At 43.9% G+C, this 18,091-nt stretch overlaps 4 protein-coding genes across 6 annotated transcripts; 1 reads left to right on the top strand and 3 right to left on the bottom strand.

The window, feature by feature from the left end:
• LOC8085060 lies at positions 2,049-6,429 on the top strand. 3 transcript variants are annotated; one of them, XR_002451596.1, is made up of 7 exons: positions 2,049-2,410; positions 2,511-2,598; positions 2,706-2,950; positions 3,297-3,384; positions 3,480-4,637; positions 5,649-5,756; positions 5,867-6,429. XR_002451596.1 is itself a non-coding variant. In XM_021457837.1 (7 exons), exons 1-7 carry the CDS (start codon positions 2,132-2,134, stop codon positions 5,942-5,944), a joined length of 2,103 nt encoding a protein of 700 aa, XP_021313512.1. In that variant the 5' UTR covers positions 2,052-2,131; the 3' UTR covers positions 5,945-6,429. The 3 variants fall into 3 exon arrangements, 1 of the variants encoding a protein (XP_021313512.1); XR_002451595.1 differs by having other exon boundaries at positions 2,051-2,410; positions 3,480-4,721; XM_021457837.1 differs by having other exon boundaries at positions 2,052-2,410; positions 3,480-4,696.
• LOC8085059 lies at positions 6,798-7,741 on the bottom strand. Its single transcript, XM_002455309.2, has one exon. It carries the CDS (start codon positions 7,260-7,262, stop codon positions 7,047-7,049), a length of 216 nt encoding a protein of 71 aa, XP_002455354.1. The 5' UTR covers positions 7,263-7,741; the 3' UTR covers positions 6,798-7,046.
• On the bottom strand, positions 9,268-9,753 carry LOC8085058. The gene has a single exon (XM_002455308.2). It carries the CDS (start codon positions 9,719-9,721, stop codon positions 9,509-9,511), a length of 213 nt encoding a protein of 70 aa, XP_002455353.1. The 5' UTR covers positions 9,722-9,753; the 3' UTR covers positions 9,268-9,508.
• LOC8085057 lies at positions 14,829-15,630 on the bottom strand. The gene has a single exon (XM_021457687.1). It carries the CDS (start codon positions 15,295-15,297, stop codon positions 15,085-15,087), a length of 213 nt encoding a protein of 70 aa, XP_021313362.1. The 5' UTR covers positions 15,298-15,630; the 3' UTR covers positions 14,829-15,084.

Here is an 18,091-nt window from a genome sequence, read left to right as displayed (position 1 = left end):
TGTGGTCGTCGTCGCCCATCACGAACCACCGCACCTCGGCGCCGCCGCGGTCACGACGGCCACGATCCTCGCCATTCGCGACGCCGACGCCCGGCCGGCGCCCGAACCGGGACGCGTCCGCCGAGACGGGCTCGCCGGCGAGCCGGCCAGCCAGACGTGGCCGCGCGTCTGCCCGGGCCGCCACCACAGCTCCACCGTACCCGCGGCGGCGGCCCCACGTCCGAGCTAGCCGCGCCGCCGATGCCAAACACGACGCGGACAGGGACGTCGGCGTGCGAGCGGCGACCCCAGACGACCTGTCGACGTTGGTCCGGAGCTCGCCGGACGTGCCCGCGGAACCCTGCCACCTCCACCATTGGTATAGTCCACGTCCACCGGCGGCGGCGCCACAACCTGGACCGGAAAAGCAGGCGACGTACGCAAGGAACGCCAGGGTGGCCGATGGAGACCAGGACGAACACAGCGACAGCGCCACACAATCCCGCGTGGCCGGTGGTAGTCTCCCCCGCCGCCCATGGTGGCGGTGGCGGCCTTCCATTTTGCGCACGATTGATGATGAATCGATGTAAAGCAGCCCTTGCCGTCCGTCTCTTCTTCCTCAGAAACAACGGCGCGCGCATGTAATGTAACAAATGCCCACATGGCCGCATGCGCTACGTGTACATACGCTAGCTGCTGGTCTACTTGGTCCTTGCTCCAGGCTCCTGCTTTTCGAGTTGCTATCGAGGTGCCTAAATACACACAACTCCCTCCGAACATCAAAAGTATCGTTCCGTCAAATTAAAAATGTCATTTTGAACCTTTAAATTTCTTGTTTAATCATTTATTTTATTCAGTTTTTTATATAAATACTAAACTAAATAAATTATTATTAAAATATTTCTATTGACAAAACAAGTTATAATAAAATAAATAATATTTATATAAACCTTAGTCTGGAAGTTAAAAATGACACTTTGAATGGAAGAGAGAGAGTACTACATATTTTCAATCTCCAGTCTAAGCCTCGGCTAAGGACAGCTGTAGCAGGAGATAGTTGCAGTTGTGCACTGTTCGCTTGAGCTTATCAGCCGAACCTACCAGCCATTAAATATTATTTTTTACAACAAATCAGTCAACAATACTTTGTATCATAACTTATCAGCTAAATAAACAAGGTTAAGAAAAAAACAGGAAAAAACACAAAGATCCATGACCCCAAGTGGATAACATGTGTACCTCATAACCATTACTCAGGCCTTGTTTAGTTCCAACCAAAAATAATAAAAAAAACTTTTAAGATTTTCTGTCACATAAGATCTTACGGCACGTGCATGAAGTATTAAATATAACACAAAAACTAATTGCACAATTTGCCTATAAAATCACAAGATTAATCTTTTAAGCCTAGTTAATCTGTGATTGGACAATATTTGTCAATTATAAACGTAAATACTACAATAGCCAAAAAAAAAAATCACGAATTAAACCAAGCCTCAGTTATGAACCAATTTCATAAGCACATCTTCACTGAATGTATCTACACTCTACAAGGGTACACGCAGACTCGCAGAGGCCTTGTTTAGTTGGTAAAAAATTACAGATTTTGTTATTATAGCATTTTTTGTTTTTATTAGGTAATTATTGTCTAATTATAGACTAATTAGATTCAAAAGATTCGTCTCGCAAATTACAAGTAAACTGTATAATTAATTATTTTTTGTTTTTGTTTAATAATTATTGTGCAATTAGTTTTTGTGTGACGGAGAATCTAGAAATTTTGTGGCGTGAGTTGCCGGATTACTCCCCAAGATGAGTCTCCAGATTACCGCTGTACCATGACAGTGTTGAATAATGCTGCACAGTAGTAAGTCAGTAACCATGCGCAGGAGCCGGAGCCCCTTGCAGCCGTGGGCAAAGTTCTAGGGTCCCTCTCCCTCCTTCGTCCCCGCCTACCAACGTGGGACCCACATTTCACCGTGGTCCGGCCGCTCCCGCCCCTACTACTACTTTGGCGCCAAATGATTCGAGTTTTTGCCGCCAAAACCCTCCGCTTCTTCTCCCCCCTCCCTCCTCCTCTCCGTCTCCCAACCCCATTCAGACGCGGTCGCCCCTAGCCTAGCGCGCGCGCGCGGACGCCCCCTAGCCAACAATGCCGTGCCATCCAACCCCTGCCGCCGCGCGCTTCGGCGGCGTCACATCCCGCCGCCACGCGGAGCTGCTCCTCCACAGCGGCGTCGACGGCGTCTCTGTCAAGGACCTCCGCCTCCGCCGCGTCGTCCCGCCCGCCGCCGATTCCCTCGACACCTCCCCCGAGTGCGCCGTACCCGTGAAGCCCGGATCTGGCGAGAGCACGCCTCCGGAGGCCGTGTCGTCTGCTGCTGCTGCTGCGGCTGCGGCGGCGGCGGCCGGGGACCTTGACCGCAAGTTGGTAAGTCGGGCGCTCGTTCTGGATTTGTCTGGTGCCTGTTCGCATTGCCTTTTCTGTGATTTCAGTATCTGATATCTGGCTTGGTTCCCCGCTAGATCAGGTGCCCCCGCGGTCCAAGCTCGTCCGCGACCCGCGCTCGTTTGGGTACCGGCGCCTGCTGCCTTTCCTGAACGAGATGACGAAGAACGGTAACACCCTCTCCGTATCCCTCCTAGATTCGTCTTCGTTTGGTCCGGCTCGCGTTTCCTGTTCTTACGCTGTCTCCCTGCACGCCCGTGTCTTGGTGGTTCATCAGATAGCTCAATCGGCAAGGAGGTGCTCCCGCAAGACACGGCTGTGTCGCACCCAAAGGATGGGCTCGGCGGATCTGATTCTCGGTTGGCTGATGGATCTGTAGGCGTTAGCCACTGCGAACCTGAAGCCATGGATTCCGTGGAGCCGGTGGTGGTGAACACCGGAGGAGACGCCGATGTGAAGGATGCCTGCAACAATGTCGCGGAAGAGATCAAGATTGTCCCTCATGACCTAACCAACAAGCCGGTGAGTTTGATGTTGGAGCATCTCCATGCCCATATTTTCTACTAGCTATTTTTGGCAGCAGGATATGGTTTTGCGCGTGGTTTTCTACTAGATGTGTAGGAAGACTCTATATTGATGCTACTCAGTTAGTTTCATTATCACTTACCAGCTCGTGAACTGCATAGGAGGATTAAAACCTTGGGGAATGGGGGGATGAACGAAAAGTCCAAAAGCTTGTAATTTCGTTTCTTATGTTATGAAATTGGGTTTTGTCTACTGTGGGAAAAGGCATTTCTATGATCATCTTTTCAGACTGCTCCAGTTTCATTTATGAAATTAACGGAGAATGTATGTTCTTGTGTTTCAGTTGCTTGCCCGATGCACAAGGTCGAGGTTTGTTCATCATCCAAGCTCGTTCAGCTACAAGAGGATGCTGCCATTTCTCATGGAGAATGGTAAGTACCTAGTCGGGGTTCAATCGATGGTGATTAAGTGGTACCTCGTTTAGATTTCGTTTGCCTCACTGTGTGCTGTTGCTTTGCTGTTTCAGAAATCTCTGCTCAGGAAAGTGACAGGGTCAAAATTCGAAAAATTGCAGAGGAAAGGCAGCCAGCATCAAATGAGAATGATGCCTCAGCCAGTGGGCAGCAGTCTCTTGCTATCTCTGACGACTCTTCTGTGGAATGCAATGGAGCTCAAGCTGAAACAATGGAAGAAGAAAAGCCACCAAAAGCAGATGAGAATCATGTTCTTGATGACAGACAGCTTCAGTCTCCTGTTATAGAAGCATCTCCTCCTGAATGCAGTGCAGTTGAAATGCAAAATGTCACGCAAAATGAAGCTTTAGCTTCAAGTCAAGCCCCCCTAACTTCTTTTGAGGGTGAATTAACATCAGATGGGGACAATGTCCAGGCCGTTGGACAACATCAGCTTGTTGTACCAGAAGAGTCTCCAGAGGAATGCAAAAGAGATGAAGTCAAAAGAAGCATTCACGATGAAGCAGTAAAATCAGACGGGGGCTATGCTCTGGATAGCAGAGAATTTCAGCCTGCTGCATCAGAAGTCTCTTCAGAAAACAGCATGGCTGAAGTGCAAGGGGCTGCACAAGAAGAACCGTTACCCTTAGATGGAGTTGAGGAAAATTCAGACAAGGGTGACTATGTTACCAAAGAGCAGGCTCAGCTCTGTGCCACAAATGAATCCTTGGCTGCACAGCTGCAAGATAATGCTGAATTCGCTGAAGTGCCACAGTGCCAAAACTTGGACTCAGGATGTCATGATGTTGGATTTGGTAGCCCTACCAAGAGAGTGATACCATTGTTGCATCGGCATTGTGCACAACAACCTCAGGATTCTGTGGTTTCTCTTGATGATCAGCTTCTTGATGATGACATACAAATGGTCTGCAGACCTTCTGATCCCTGTGCTGTTGACAGATCCTTATCAGTGGAGGAAATGTCTGGATGTATTTCGTTCACTGAATCACCATCAAGCAAAGCAGGCAGATCATGGCCGAGTGGCGCCCATTCAATGGGAAAAAGAGCTCTGTCTCCTAAGAAGCTTTCTCCAAAGAAAGGAATACTCAAGAGGAGTACAAGGGGGTGTAAGGGTATCTGCATGTGCTTGGACTGCTGTTCGTTTCGTCTACATGCTGACCGAGCTTTTGAGTTCTCTAGGAAGCAGATGAAAGAAGCAGATGACATAATAGGTAACTTACTGAAGGAGGTGTCCAGTCTTAGGAGTCTGCTGGAGAAGCCTGCTGGCCAAGTAATTATAAATCCATGCATTTCAGGTTTTTTTCTTTTTCTTTATCATGAAGTTTTTCTGCACATAGGAATGCTATATCCACTCTTTACTAGTATGACTGGTTTTACATTGACTTGTAGTGATAATCTAATCTGAATATTCCAGGTCAGGATCAGGACCTACATCTCCTAGGATATGTTATATTAGAATTTTGTTAGGCTGTTACGAATAATTTTTCATGATAACCCCATGACACTAGGTTTTTGTCTTCTGCGCCTATGGACTTTCTTGCAAACATGGTTGCTAGCATAATTTTGGCAGCATGGTTGTAGAATACGTCTGAATCTGTGTTTGGCAACCACAGAAATGCAAGGATGCATTCCATGTCATAAATTTTAGCCAGAACTGATCCAACTATTGTGATCATAAACTGTCATCATTTATGAATGGAACTAAACCTTTTTTGTTTTTTTTGAAAAGAACTAAACTTTTTTTGTTGGTCACTGATGACATGTAGACATTGTAAGAGTCCATATCAACCTTACTCTAGCTGAATAGCTTATACAACAAGATGATTTCTACCTGGTACCCACACATATATTGGAAAACCTATGGCTTAGCTGCATCACATCTTATATATTTGTGGTTTGTGTTAATCATGTATGATGTGTGGGTTATCCTAGTGGGAAAATCGTAATTGTTTGTTGTCGAACTATTTCCTTGTTGAGAAAGATCTGTTACATGTGACAATTGAATGAACTTGGACTTGTTACATGGAAACTTATGCTGTCAAGTGACAGAGGATTATAGCTTTTGCACTGTCCTCAGCCCGAGCTTCCCATCTCCTTTACATTATTGATTGGCTCTTTCATTGTTTGAAATTTGCTTTGAATACGCTTGCTAACTGCACAGCAGTTTTGTATTCACCAAAGTTTAGAAAATCCTCGATTCTTATTGTCGTTGGAAATTGCAGCGGGAATCAACACAAGCTGCTTGTAGACAAGCCTCTCGGGTGGAGGAGGTGGCCAGAAACCGTTGCCATCAGATGTTCGTGGATCTAAATTCCCACTGCAGAATCCCTGTGAGTAGTTGCTGTGCCCCTAAACTGCTGAATGACCTAGTTTTGCTTGACCTAACCAGGCAGGCAAATTTGAGCTGATCCATGGAAGCTAACCTGTTGTTTGAACTCAGGGACCAAGGGTTAGATTCACCGAATATGTTGAGGAAAAGAAGGCTTCATCATCTCCACGCAGGAGCAACCGGAGGTGACTTAATTTCAGAAGCTGGTGGTGACCTGATCTGACCTGCTGGCCTAGACATTGTGTTACTGACTTCTTCAGTACATAATTTTGTGCTGCTTGGTGAACCCTGTGCATGTCTTTTGAATGCAATGTGATGTGCTGTGGACAGGGATGGTTGAGTGGTCCTAGGCACAGAAGGAAGATTGAAATGAAATGAAATGTGGCTGGAGTTTTTGCGAACTGGAACATGTTTGTCTGCAAACTTTTAGTGGTGATATGGTGGTACGTTGGTTGTGAGGCCGGCTTGCGTTGATGTTTGTACTAAATACTATGTACTCCCTATATTCCAAATTGTAAGTTGTTTTTTACTTTTTAGATATAATATAGCTTTTGTTGTATATCTAGATATACACAATGTCTAGATACATAGTAAAAGCTGTGTCTAGAAAAGCCAAAACGATTTGGAATTTGGAAAGGAGGGCATACAATTTATATATACATAGCATCGCCTCAGATTCGTTGAGTTGGCCAGCATGAGTTCTGGTTTGTTTCAGGCCTTATGGCCTGGAAATATGGGTGTGAGGTGGAGACTGTTGCGACCCAATTGCAAGAGAAACAGGGGATCAGTCCAGTCGTGTGAGATGAAATTGAAGAATCTCCAATTGAGTTGTGTGGAGTCGTGTAACTAGTAAGATGATGGATGGCTGGGTCGGGTCACTTAGCTAAGTTCAGAGCTTTAGCTTTTGCAGGTTCAGGTTTAGCTTTCTGATACTCTTTCTAGTTCTGCTCTTTTTCTTGGCTTCTATCAGACTCATGTATCTCTGTTTCCTCAAAAAAAAAAGAAAAAAAGAAAACGATGATGGATAGCTATACTGCAAGTCTGAAAGTAAACAATCGACTGCAAGTTTCTGAAAGTAAGCAATCGGCTGCAAGTTTCTGAAAGTAAACAATCAGGTTTGCTGCTGCTTCATTGAACAACTAGATTACAGCCATAGAAACACTTGCTAGTTGTATGCACAGGGGGTGCTGATACAGACACTGACTGACATAATAAAGCGTAGGAGTACGTAGTTATATATAGGATTAGGCATATGGTAAACAAGAAAGATCCGGCAGGGAGGGCAAGAGGTTTAAGGGTCTGTGGTGATGTGCACCCCGATGGCGATGAGGAAGATGGCGGCGAGCGCGAAGAAGAGGATGGCGTGGACGAAGATGGAGGCGCCGCTGGTCTGGAAGTTGCCGAACTCCACGAAGCGGCCGCCCTTGGCCGGCAGCTGCAGCAGCAGGCCCGGCGACAGCAGCACGAACAGCACCACCGCCACCACCACGGGCCCCCAGTCCGCCATCCCTTGAGGCTCGTGCCCTGCCCTGCTGCTTGAAGCGGATGATGCAGGCCGGAGAGAGAGGTGGTAGAGCAGGAGCAGGAGCAGGAGCACGGCAGCGCGGCGACTATAAAGGCAGGGGAGGGATTGCTGATCACTGATGCTGATGCCGACCGAGACTGACTATGCTCCCAACCAAAACCAAACCAAACCAAACCAAACCAAATCAAAGCAGTTGGTTTGCTCTGCAGCTTTTTTGGCCTTTGGCTTTGGTGGAGAGCAAATGCAATGGTACTAGTAGTATATACTGCTGCCATGGACGGTCATGAAATTTGTGTGGGCAATGCAAACAGTATTTCTTTCGTAATAAATCATCAAACAATACTTTCTATCATGATTTAGAGGCAGTGGCATCAATGATGCAGGTAGCTTTCTGCGGGGAGGAGTTGGGACGTTGCCATCTCATCTCATCTCGCCTCACGTCCTCGTCTCATCTGTCCGTGGCTCTGTTCCGTGCATCCATCCACTCACTCCACCACCTGCCCACGCCGCCCCGTCATTCACCGGCGCCCTGTGTCGTGACGTGATTGAGCGCCTTTGCGACTTTGTGCTTTGTGGTGTGTCGTAAACATCCATTTTCCATCTCTTGCCCACTGCCCGGGCACACCCTTGTCGACTTGGTACGCGCGCGTCCATCACGGTCGCTGCACAGCTCTTGGACCCCGTATGGGCATATGGCTAATCGATATTGTTGATGATTTATATTCAGCGAAGACTAGCAGGTTTGAGACAGCACGCAAGCTAAGCACACGGTGAAGAAAGCTCAAACACAGCAAGGTTGCAAGGCCGACCCGTAGCAGCTAGCAGGACGAGCACATAGATTTGACGCCTGTTCTTAGCCCGAAAAGCTCACAAAGAACTCTAGAGAAGAATTGTTGGGGACGACATAACGAAGTTGATGTAAGATCGGCAAGGCTACCTAGAACACGCACAAAAAAAAAAACTCGTTAAGAGAAGCCTATATGGCATAACAACATCTATGACATCCGTATCGGTCAAACTATTTTAAGTTTGACTAACTTTATAGAAAATAGTATCAACATTTATAACATAAAATGTGCATCTTATGAAAATAGATTCTATGATAAATCTAACAATATTAATTTGATACCATAAATCTTAGTATTTTTTTTAAAAAAATTAATCAAAATTTAAAAAGTTTGACTTAGGACAACTCTAGGAGTATATTGATAATATTGTAAGCACTCTATTTTCTAAAAAAAATACTACTACACACATAATATTTTGATAGAGAAAATTCAGCATCTTAAGCAGCGGATGATGTTCATACTATAAGATAACTTTGGCTATGCCTGCCTAGGTTTTGTATGGGCTGGAACGAGAGTTACTATAACTTAAGCTTGGATTTTAATCAAATACATATTAAAGACACGTTGAGGGCCATGATATAGGAAACACATATAATATACTCCCTCAATCCCAAATTATAAGTCATTCCAAGAATCTTGGAGAGTCAAACAATATCAAGTGTGACCAAATTTATATGGTAAGATAATAATATTTATGATGTGAACTTAATTAGTATCATTACATTGTTCATTAATTATATTTTTATATTATTACCTATTTGATGTTATAAATCTTTGTAATTCTCTCTATAATTTTGGTCAAAGTTGAGATACTTTGACTCTCCAATATTCTTGGAATGACTTACAATTTGGGATGGATGGAATAATTGATAAGTTTATCAAAACAAACATGAGTTGCATCATACTACCTCCGTCCTAGAAAACTTGATGTTTTGAAATTTCTCAGACAGATTAGTGGAGGAGAAAAATGACTCAACCCCTATTTATTAAAGGAGTTTTTCTTAAAAACTTTAGGATGTCACAATTAAGTTTTCTGATTAAAGTGCGTTGCATGGAGGCACGCAGAAAAGTGTAAAGCATAGTGTTTTTTTGGGGGACATTTCTTTTTAAATCATAGAACATCAATTTTGTTGGGACGAAGGAAATAGTATCATACAGAGAGAGAATAGATAAGTAATTTTCATTAGTTGCAGCCTTCTCCTAGGTACTAAGCACGAGATATAATACTCATGTATGTAGACTATAGTATAGCGGTAAATAAAAAAAAAAGGAAAGAGAGTAACATGGGATGAATATAAGCAAACGTGGTGCACGTGCACTCGATGGATGGATGGAAGGATCAATTGGTGCCCTACTAGCTATAGCTAGCTAGCTAGCTAGCTAGCCGGCGTAGAGGTGGACCCCGACGGCGACCATGAAGATGGCGCAGAAGCCGAAGAAGAGGAGGGTGTGGACGAAGATGGCGACGCCGCTGGTGCGCATGCTGTGGAACTCCGGCACGCCTCGGCCGCTGCCGGGGATCTGGCAGAGCAGCCCCGGCGTGAGGAGCACGAAGAAGAGCACCGCGATCAGCACGGGGCCCCAGTCAGCCATCTTCGATATATATCCGGCTCCCCTTAGCTTCTCTCTGCTGCTACTGCGTTTAATGGTCCCAGAGATCATCAGTGGCGTATATATATAGTGCACCGTACCGTATTAATTAGACGCATCCATATATTTTATATATCTGCATCGTCGCCGGCCGGCCGGCCGTCCGCCGGCGGCTACTATGTCAAAGCAAGTCCGGCTACATGCCAAGGTGACGCGTCGTCCGTAGACGGCGATTTGGAAGCTCCTCCTTGTCAGTACCGAGGCAACGTGACTACGTGCGTTTTACTTGACCTGATCCAAAGAGAAGTGACCGCGCCAGTACGTGCCAATGCAGTGAGGCTGCAGAGAAAACGGAGGTGCGTCCGTCACTTGTTCTGAGACTCCAAAGGCGCCGCCGCTCGTTACATCAGACCTGTTTTGTTTGAAGAGAAAATTAGTGAACAACGCAAGCCAGGGAATATTAATTTGTTACACGTGGCAGATGTCTTATGTTGTGTTTGGTTCACAGGTTATTTCTCGAGAGAATTATCTATATGATTGACACTGGAAAAAAATTTGGTCTCCTTTGTCAAATATGGTGTTTGTCAACTCACAAATTAATATAGAAAGAAAAAAAAGAAGGTCGTCTTCAAGAGTTTCCTATATTTTTATTCTAAAAGTTGTTTCTCGACACTTTTTTCCTCTCATGTTTTGCATTAGGAATCCTGAATTTATTTCTGTACATGTTTAAACTCTTCCACTAGTTCTTTCTCTTACGCTTTTCTCACCTAGAACAATGTCTTTCCTCCTTTTCCTTTCCCTCCTCCTTCTAATTCTTCGAATACACACTCGCATACCGTGCCTATATTTGAGCGCAGGTAAAGGTAACTGCCAAGTGCAAAAAGATGGGAAAGACATATGGAAAACTCTTGGAGATGATTTTTTTCTTCTTTTTTCTGAAAAAACATAGATGGGAAAGAAATATGGGGCACTCTTGGAGATGCTCTAAGACACTTTCAAAATCTACTTATTGAGCACCAGATAAAATTTCTCAAAGTTACTCATCGAGATTTAAAATTTCATAGTTGACAACAAATTTGTATGAAATCATTTACGGTCCTCAAATTATGTTTAAAGTTCTTATATTTTAAATTTTAAAATTGTTCAACTGAACATGAAAGAAATTGTCAAAACTAAAGTCGTAGACCTTAAAGAGATAGACTATATTATTAAAAGAACGGTGCCAATTTCATTTTTTTGAATTAAAAATAAATATTTATGAATTATGGTGATTTACCTATTATTTTACTATTTTTAGAAAATACATATATAATCAAAACCACCTTTGAAACTAGGACTAATTTCTTCCTTATTTCACAAGCACGATATTCATGAGTTTCTTATTTGGCACCACAAACATTCATGATTTCCTTATTTGACACTATATTTTTATTTTAAAAGTTTTTTCTCGACATTTTTTTCCTCTCATGTTTTGCATTAGGAATTCTGAATTTATTTTTGTACATGTTTAAACTCTTCCACTAGTTTTTTCCCTTGCGCTTTTCTCGCATAGAACCATGCTTTTCCTCCTTTTTCTTTCCCACCTCCTTCTAATTCTCCGGATACACACTCGCATACCACGCCTATATTTGAGCGCAGGTCGTAACAGTAACTGCCAAGTGCAAAAAGATGAAAAATACATATGGAGAACTCTTAGAGATGCTTTTTTCTTCTTTCCCCTAAAAAAGACACAGGGAAAACTCTTGGAGATGATTTTTTCTTCTTTTTCCTAAAAAAACATAGATGGGAAAGAAATATGGGGCACTCTTGGAGATGCTCTAAGGCACCTTCAAAATCTACTTATTTAGCACCAGATAAAATTTCTCAAAGTTACTCATCGAGATTTAAAATTTCGTAGTTGACAACTGATTTATGTAAAATCATTTACGGTCCTCAAATTATGTTTAAAGTTCTTATATTTTAAAATTCAATTTTTAAAATTGTTCAACTGAACATGAAAGAAATTGTAAAAATTAAAGTCGTAGACCTTAAAGGGGTAGACTATATATATTTAAAAAAATTGTGCCAATTTCATTTTTTGAATTAAAAATAAATATTTATGAATTATGGTGATTTACCTATTATTTTACTATTTTTAGAAAATACATATATAATCAAAACCACCTTTGAAACTAGGACTAATTTCTTCCTTATTTCACAACCACGATATTCATGTTTTTCTTATTTGGCACCACAAACATTCATCATTTCCTTATTTGACACTATATATAGTTCTGATATAGAGGGACATATGGGTCATTTTGGTGATCGCTTAACACTGTTAGTGAAGGAAATGGACCATAGTGCCAAATAGAGAATGAAGTTTTAACCTAGTGCAAGATAAGGAACTTCAATTTCAAGAGTGCATTAGAAAGAGAACTGAACTAGGCTGAGCTCGTAGCCACCGTGAGTTAGATTCCTAGAATGGACTCAGGTCTCTCACTGGATTTATTCCCAAAATAATTTGTAGCCTCTCTCGCGTGAAGCCACAAAGGGATTACAACGCACCTATCGTCTATGGATGGTGGTCTCAATGATCTTAAGAAGGACACGGTCTCCTAATCTACGTGTAGTCTTAGATCTAGTTGTACATATGTAGTGTGTGGAGTGTGCATGCGTTTGTGTATGATTAGGTAGCCCAAAATAATTTATAGCATCTCTCCTATGGAAGTGTGTGTTTGTTCGTGTATGATTAAATATATTATACACTATACCAGATGAGAGGATTTTAAAAAAACTGTCCAGGATAATTTGTAGCCTCTCTCGTGTGGAGCCACAATCGGATTACAACGTGCCTGACATCTATGGATGGTCCTAGTGATCTTAAGAAGGATAGGGTCTCCTAATCTACATGTAGTTTTAGATCTAGTTGTACACATGTAGTGTGTGTGGAGTGTGCATGTGTTCGTGTATAATTAGGTATTATACAACTGTACCAGATGACAGGCTTTTAAAAAAGAGTGCCTTAGAAAGAAAACCAAATTTTCGAGTACCAAATAAATAATTCTCTCATATTTCTAGTGACTCGATGCGAGAACAACTATCAAAAGAGGATATTCTAGAGATGTTCAAAAGTGTAGGGTTTGTATGCCAATTGAGCAGTAGTGCTACTAATTAACCTATTTTATTTTTTAATTATTAGCAAATATCATTATGACAAAATTAACGGCAGTGTACAATTAATTTTTATTATTTAAGATGAAATACCATTTATCATTCCATCTGATTTCATCCATCCGACCAAACGGCTAGCAATTAATCATTCTATATCCTGAAATTTTTAGGTCCATCAAACTTCGCTCTGGAGCCAAAGCCCCCCTCTTGCTTCCTCACCTTGCACTATGCTAGCCAACTAGTACTCCCGGTTCCGATTGCCATGCCCATCAGCCGCGCTGTGCCTCTGCAGTCTGCTGAGAGGAGCCGGTGGCCACATGCTAAGCGGCGACCTAATAAAGCCTAACAATTAAATTAAAGAGCAGAAACATAAATTAATCGAGCTGAAGGAGCACCATATTGATCGATCTGTCACTCTGTTAGTCCTAGATTCAGAAGAACCCGAGATTGGGTAACTAATCAAAGCACCTTTAATTAGTTGCCTCAGCTCGGATCATATATACTCGGAACTGATTATCAGTAATCAGTTTCAGATACCAGCAATCAGTTAGGCCTAGCCGAACCGCAGAAAGCTCCATCTTCGAAACAAGGGACATGCAAAATAATTAGCATATGCTGATATATGCTAGCTAGCTATACAACATCACATGCACGCGTGTCTGTCAGTGGTACGCTGATGGATCGATAGGATATAGGACGATAGGTTGTTAGTAATTTAGTATCTGCATGCACTGAAGTACGACGTGGCCCAAGCCTAACGCTACGGTCAGTTCAGTTTTGCGTCACACATCAGCTGGGGTTCGCAGCTCCTGGTTTACATTGGCCGTTCAATTCGTCCGTCTCTCGTGTGGGTGAGCACTGAGCAGAAGCTATATCATCCACAACCACATGCATCATATCCCAACAATATCCCATAGCTAGCAATAGCATATCTCATATGGAACACGGATCACTGAAGACGATGCCAAATTGTTTGCAGCGAACCCCTCAGCTCGATCTCGATGGCAGGCAGACTGCTAGCTAGCTAGGCATGGCATTCGCATCTCATGGGACTCCGATCCCTCCTGGCGTCCTGTGTATCAGTGGACGACACATGATGTTCATGTTTATGAGAGGTATAGCTTGATCGCGGCGTATCAATTCCTTTTGTTCTTTTGCTACGCCCATCACATCGCCCACGTTGAGACCCGGCACCTAACTCTCTACTAGGAGTACTGTAGCTAGCTACTCCTACTCACTACGTATACACCTATACAGTACGTACTGCCATGTGCCATCACCAGTTAGCTTAACTGTCCTTTCATTCAGATCATATCCGATCCCGGCCTTGCTGCCTGCAGCATCTTCAAAAGATGGATTCAGAGAGGAGTAGTCGGAAGGACACTGCATGCGGGAATGCAGATATCAATAGTTCAATACTAGTAGTACATGCTTTGCAGTTTGCAACTCTACTGGTACCACTACTAGATAGTTTTACATGGATTAGGAGACAGACAAACACTAAAGTGAGCATTTGATTATATTCACGCTAAATCTCCATGAGTAATAGAATATGTATGATGAGAAAGTACGCGCGGCTCATAAATTAAAGCTGGCTATAAATATGGAATTATATATGGATCGGATCTGAATAACTTTTCATGGTGCATGTGCATAGTTTAGTTCCAGATAAAACAGCTATCGATGCTGCATCAGCAATGCATTGGGCTGATCGAGTTGCATTGGGATGCATCATGGTTCATGCGTGTTATGTTAGTTCACCTGAAAGCGATTGATGGAAACGGTGATTCAGATGATTAATTACTGTCTCTGATTAGAGGCACAAGGGAAACCTGTTCTCTTCGTCGATCTGCTATATATCATCCTAAAGTAAATCTTGCCCATATATCATCATGCACGCTACACTTTCTGAACAACACAACGCTAGCTACATAGCTAATCAGATCATTCAGAAAAAAAAAAAAAACAGAAGAACTGAATTCATTTATGAATTAGAAGACAGAAAGAAACATTGGATGATACTTGCATTATTATGATCAATACATGTATGGAGAAAGAGAAGCCTCAACTAGAGCGGGCATACTTAGAGAGTAATATACTAGTAGCTAGCTGCTGCTAGGTGATCGACCATGCATCGGCAGACAGGAATTGCAGGCATATGATCAACGAGCTGGGTGGGTGGCTAGCTAATAGTAACCGATGGATCCATGGAGCTACGAGCCGAGGTACATGTGCACCCCGACGGCGATGAGGAAGATAGCGGCGAGGGCGAAGAAGAGGATGGCGTGGACGAGGATGGAGATGGCGCTGGTCTGGAAGTTGCCGAACTCAATGATCCGGCACTTGCCCGGCATCTGGAACAGCAGGCCCGGCGACAGCAGGATGAAGAGCACCAGCGAGATGAACACCGGCGCCCAGTCTTGCATCTTGGATCCCTTCCTTGTGATCTTCCTCTTGTGTTGAATCTTTGGAGGAGATGCTGCTGCTGCCTAGCTATATCAATCTAGCTATCTATCCTCTTCTCAGCCAACAATCTCTCTATATCTCTTAGAGATGGAGTGCGTGGCTTCACAGATGACACCTCTCTCCACAAGTCCACATATATGTAACTGCTGCTCACTGCTCACCGCTCACCATGCTCGTCCTGCTAGGTAGCAGGTTCCTTTTAAGCGGTACAGAGATATATAGGTGCCCTACGACAGTACGACCCAAGGGTCCAGTGCTGCAACTGTGCAAGAGAGGTTGCAACAGAGCTATCATGCCTAGCTTGCCAAGGCAAACTGAGGCAATTTTAAACAGCAGCAGAGTGTGGCACTGCACCAATTACTGCTACATACTGTACTTTATTGGGTTATATATGACTTTGAGTTAGGGCGCCTTCCACCTGACTCTTTGTCTGTAGCCTTTGGATTTTCTGGACAGTTACATAACTACCTTCACATATAATGCAATCTGAAATGTCAGTAATCACCAGCACCAGATAGACATGAAGAATCATGATTCAGAATTCCAGATGGATGTTATATATACCGGCGATGACTGGCAAGAGAAGGGAAGGGAATTGAAGTTCATATAATTATACAGTACGTACTGTATGTGTTTGCAATCATACCATGCTGAGCTTGAATTAAGAGCGAAACGCAAGGGTTTATCACTGTACTTTAACTTTTGGTACAGGAAGGAAGCAGCTTGCATTTGGGCCATTTAAGATGCACCGAAAAGTCCAGCGCAGCACACTGCTGGTACTGCAAGCGGCTGAGACGATATCGATGGCGGTGGCGTACAGGACATGTGTGTAATCAAAAGGATCACTGTAGGCTAGGTCGCCAACCCCGCTGTCTCCTGCCGTGCTCTACTTGGATCATCTCCTCTGATCTGGTCCACTCCACCGTACCCCATGGGGAAAAACAAGTACTCCGTAGAGAAGAAGAGAAGCGTAAGTGAAGTGAACTACTCTCCTGCCGACTCCTGCAGCGCGGCAGTGCATGCCAGTGCTGCATGTGAATGACGGCCGGGCAATGCAATCTTGGTTCTCAGCTACATGAAAGCATGCATGCATTTGGTGGTAAAATGCTGTGCTGAGCATCACATTCACACATTACAGTTGACAGCGCGCAGTGGTGGTTGTCATCGCCCATCTTGGCTTCTGTCCAAGGGCCAAATAAAGGCATCCGATCGAAATCATCCAGTCCGATCCGGTGCGCATGAAGGATGGGCAAGCTGGGAGGGAGAAGGCCGGGTAGTAGTGGGTACCAACCAGTCCAGTCCAGTAGGGAAGGAGCAGGACGCCTCAACAGTAGACGCCACTACCCACAAAGCCACTCGCACAAAGCCAAACCGGCACCTCTCTAACACTGACAGGGATCGTTTCATTTCACCTACTGCTGGCTGCTGCTGCCTAAACCGCAATGCAGCCCCAGATGCCTGCCAAAGATTTATTTATATATTTTGTTTATAAGCCATGGCGAAATCAGGAGCTTGATCGGGGCTAGCTAGCAGCGCCGAATTAACATCGTGTTGTGCGACTGTGATTCCGATCTTTCTAGCTAATCTCCTGCTTAATTCATTGACACGCGAAAAGAAAAAGAAGCTTTCCGTGTGTTCCTGAAACCCGATCGACGATGATATGTATGACTAATTTATAAAAGGCTAGCTATCGCATGTTTTCTTTTCAGACAGGGGTACCAGTGAGATGTCAACGTCAAGAGCCGAAAGCTAGAGAAGGAGATGTCCCGGAGAGGGGGACGCTTCGATCGAAGTCCAAAAACTAAAGGAATTCAGATTTGACCTGATCGATGTCGTTGATCGATCTCATCTTACTTACCCTCGCCTGAGGTCTCTTGTTGCTCTCTGGAAATCCACTAACGACGGCTCCTTTTACACCTACATGCATACAGGACTACAGGAAGATGGTACTAGTATGATCTAATATGTGCGACCTCGTTCTTGCTGGTGGAAGGTGAGGAGATAATGAAGTTGCACGTACGTCAGAGTAAACCGTGTTAGGAAAATCTTCCACTTGCATCGAAAAGGCAGAATTCTTTCTTCGACAAAATTCGTGGGGGCATGCACCAGCACCAAGTGCTTTAATTTGTGCTTGTGCCTTTTATCCCCGCAACAGACAGATTTGCAGCACCATCTTCTCTTCGGTGGGCCGGAGGGGCGCCAGAAGGAGCACAGGACGCATGCAGCCGTCATTGGATCACAAGACCACCACGGCTTTGCATGCAGTGAAGGGCTCTACTGCTGTGGGCTGCAGGGGAAAAGGGCCGAGTACCAAACATTGCCACATCACACTTTATATCCGCGTCACGATTCCTAAACACCCCGCGTGCCTAGATTCGCTTATCTTATAAGTTATATTTTTTTATCAGTCAACTGTGTTTTTCTCTCACAATAAATTAGCGAATAATGATTTTAGTCATGACTTCTCAGACAAGCGAATATATGTTAAGTCGTTGCGGTTTGCAGCGGATGAATTGTTCGTCACAGAAGACGTGACACGTCATACCTGCTTTAATGCATGCTTTGGAACACATGAATTCAATTGCAACCATATAGAAATTTCACATGACAAAAAAAATACTACACATGACTTAGTGAAAAATACCGTGTTCCAATCATGGCCTTAGCCCTTAGGTTAGTTATTACAATAAGCTTAGGAATAGACAGGACATAACAAAAACGTTGTCACGGACCAACCCTAACCTTTTGTTCTTT

The sequence above is a fragment of the Sorghum bicolor genome, chromosome 3 (genome assembly GCF_000003195.3).
Source record: "Sorghum bicolor cultivar BTx623 chromosome 3, Sorghum_bicolor_NCBIv3, whole genome shotgun sequence".
NCBI classification, from domain to species: domain Eukaryota; kingdom Viridiplantae; phylum Streptophyta; class Magnoliopsida; order Poales; family Poaceae; genus Sorghum; species Sorghum bicolor.
Note: the sequence above shows the minus strand (reverse complement) of the source record. Positions and strands in the feature narration are given on the sequence as shown.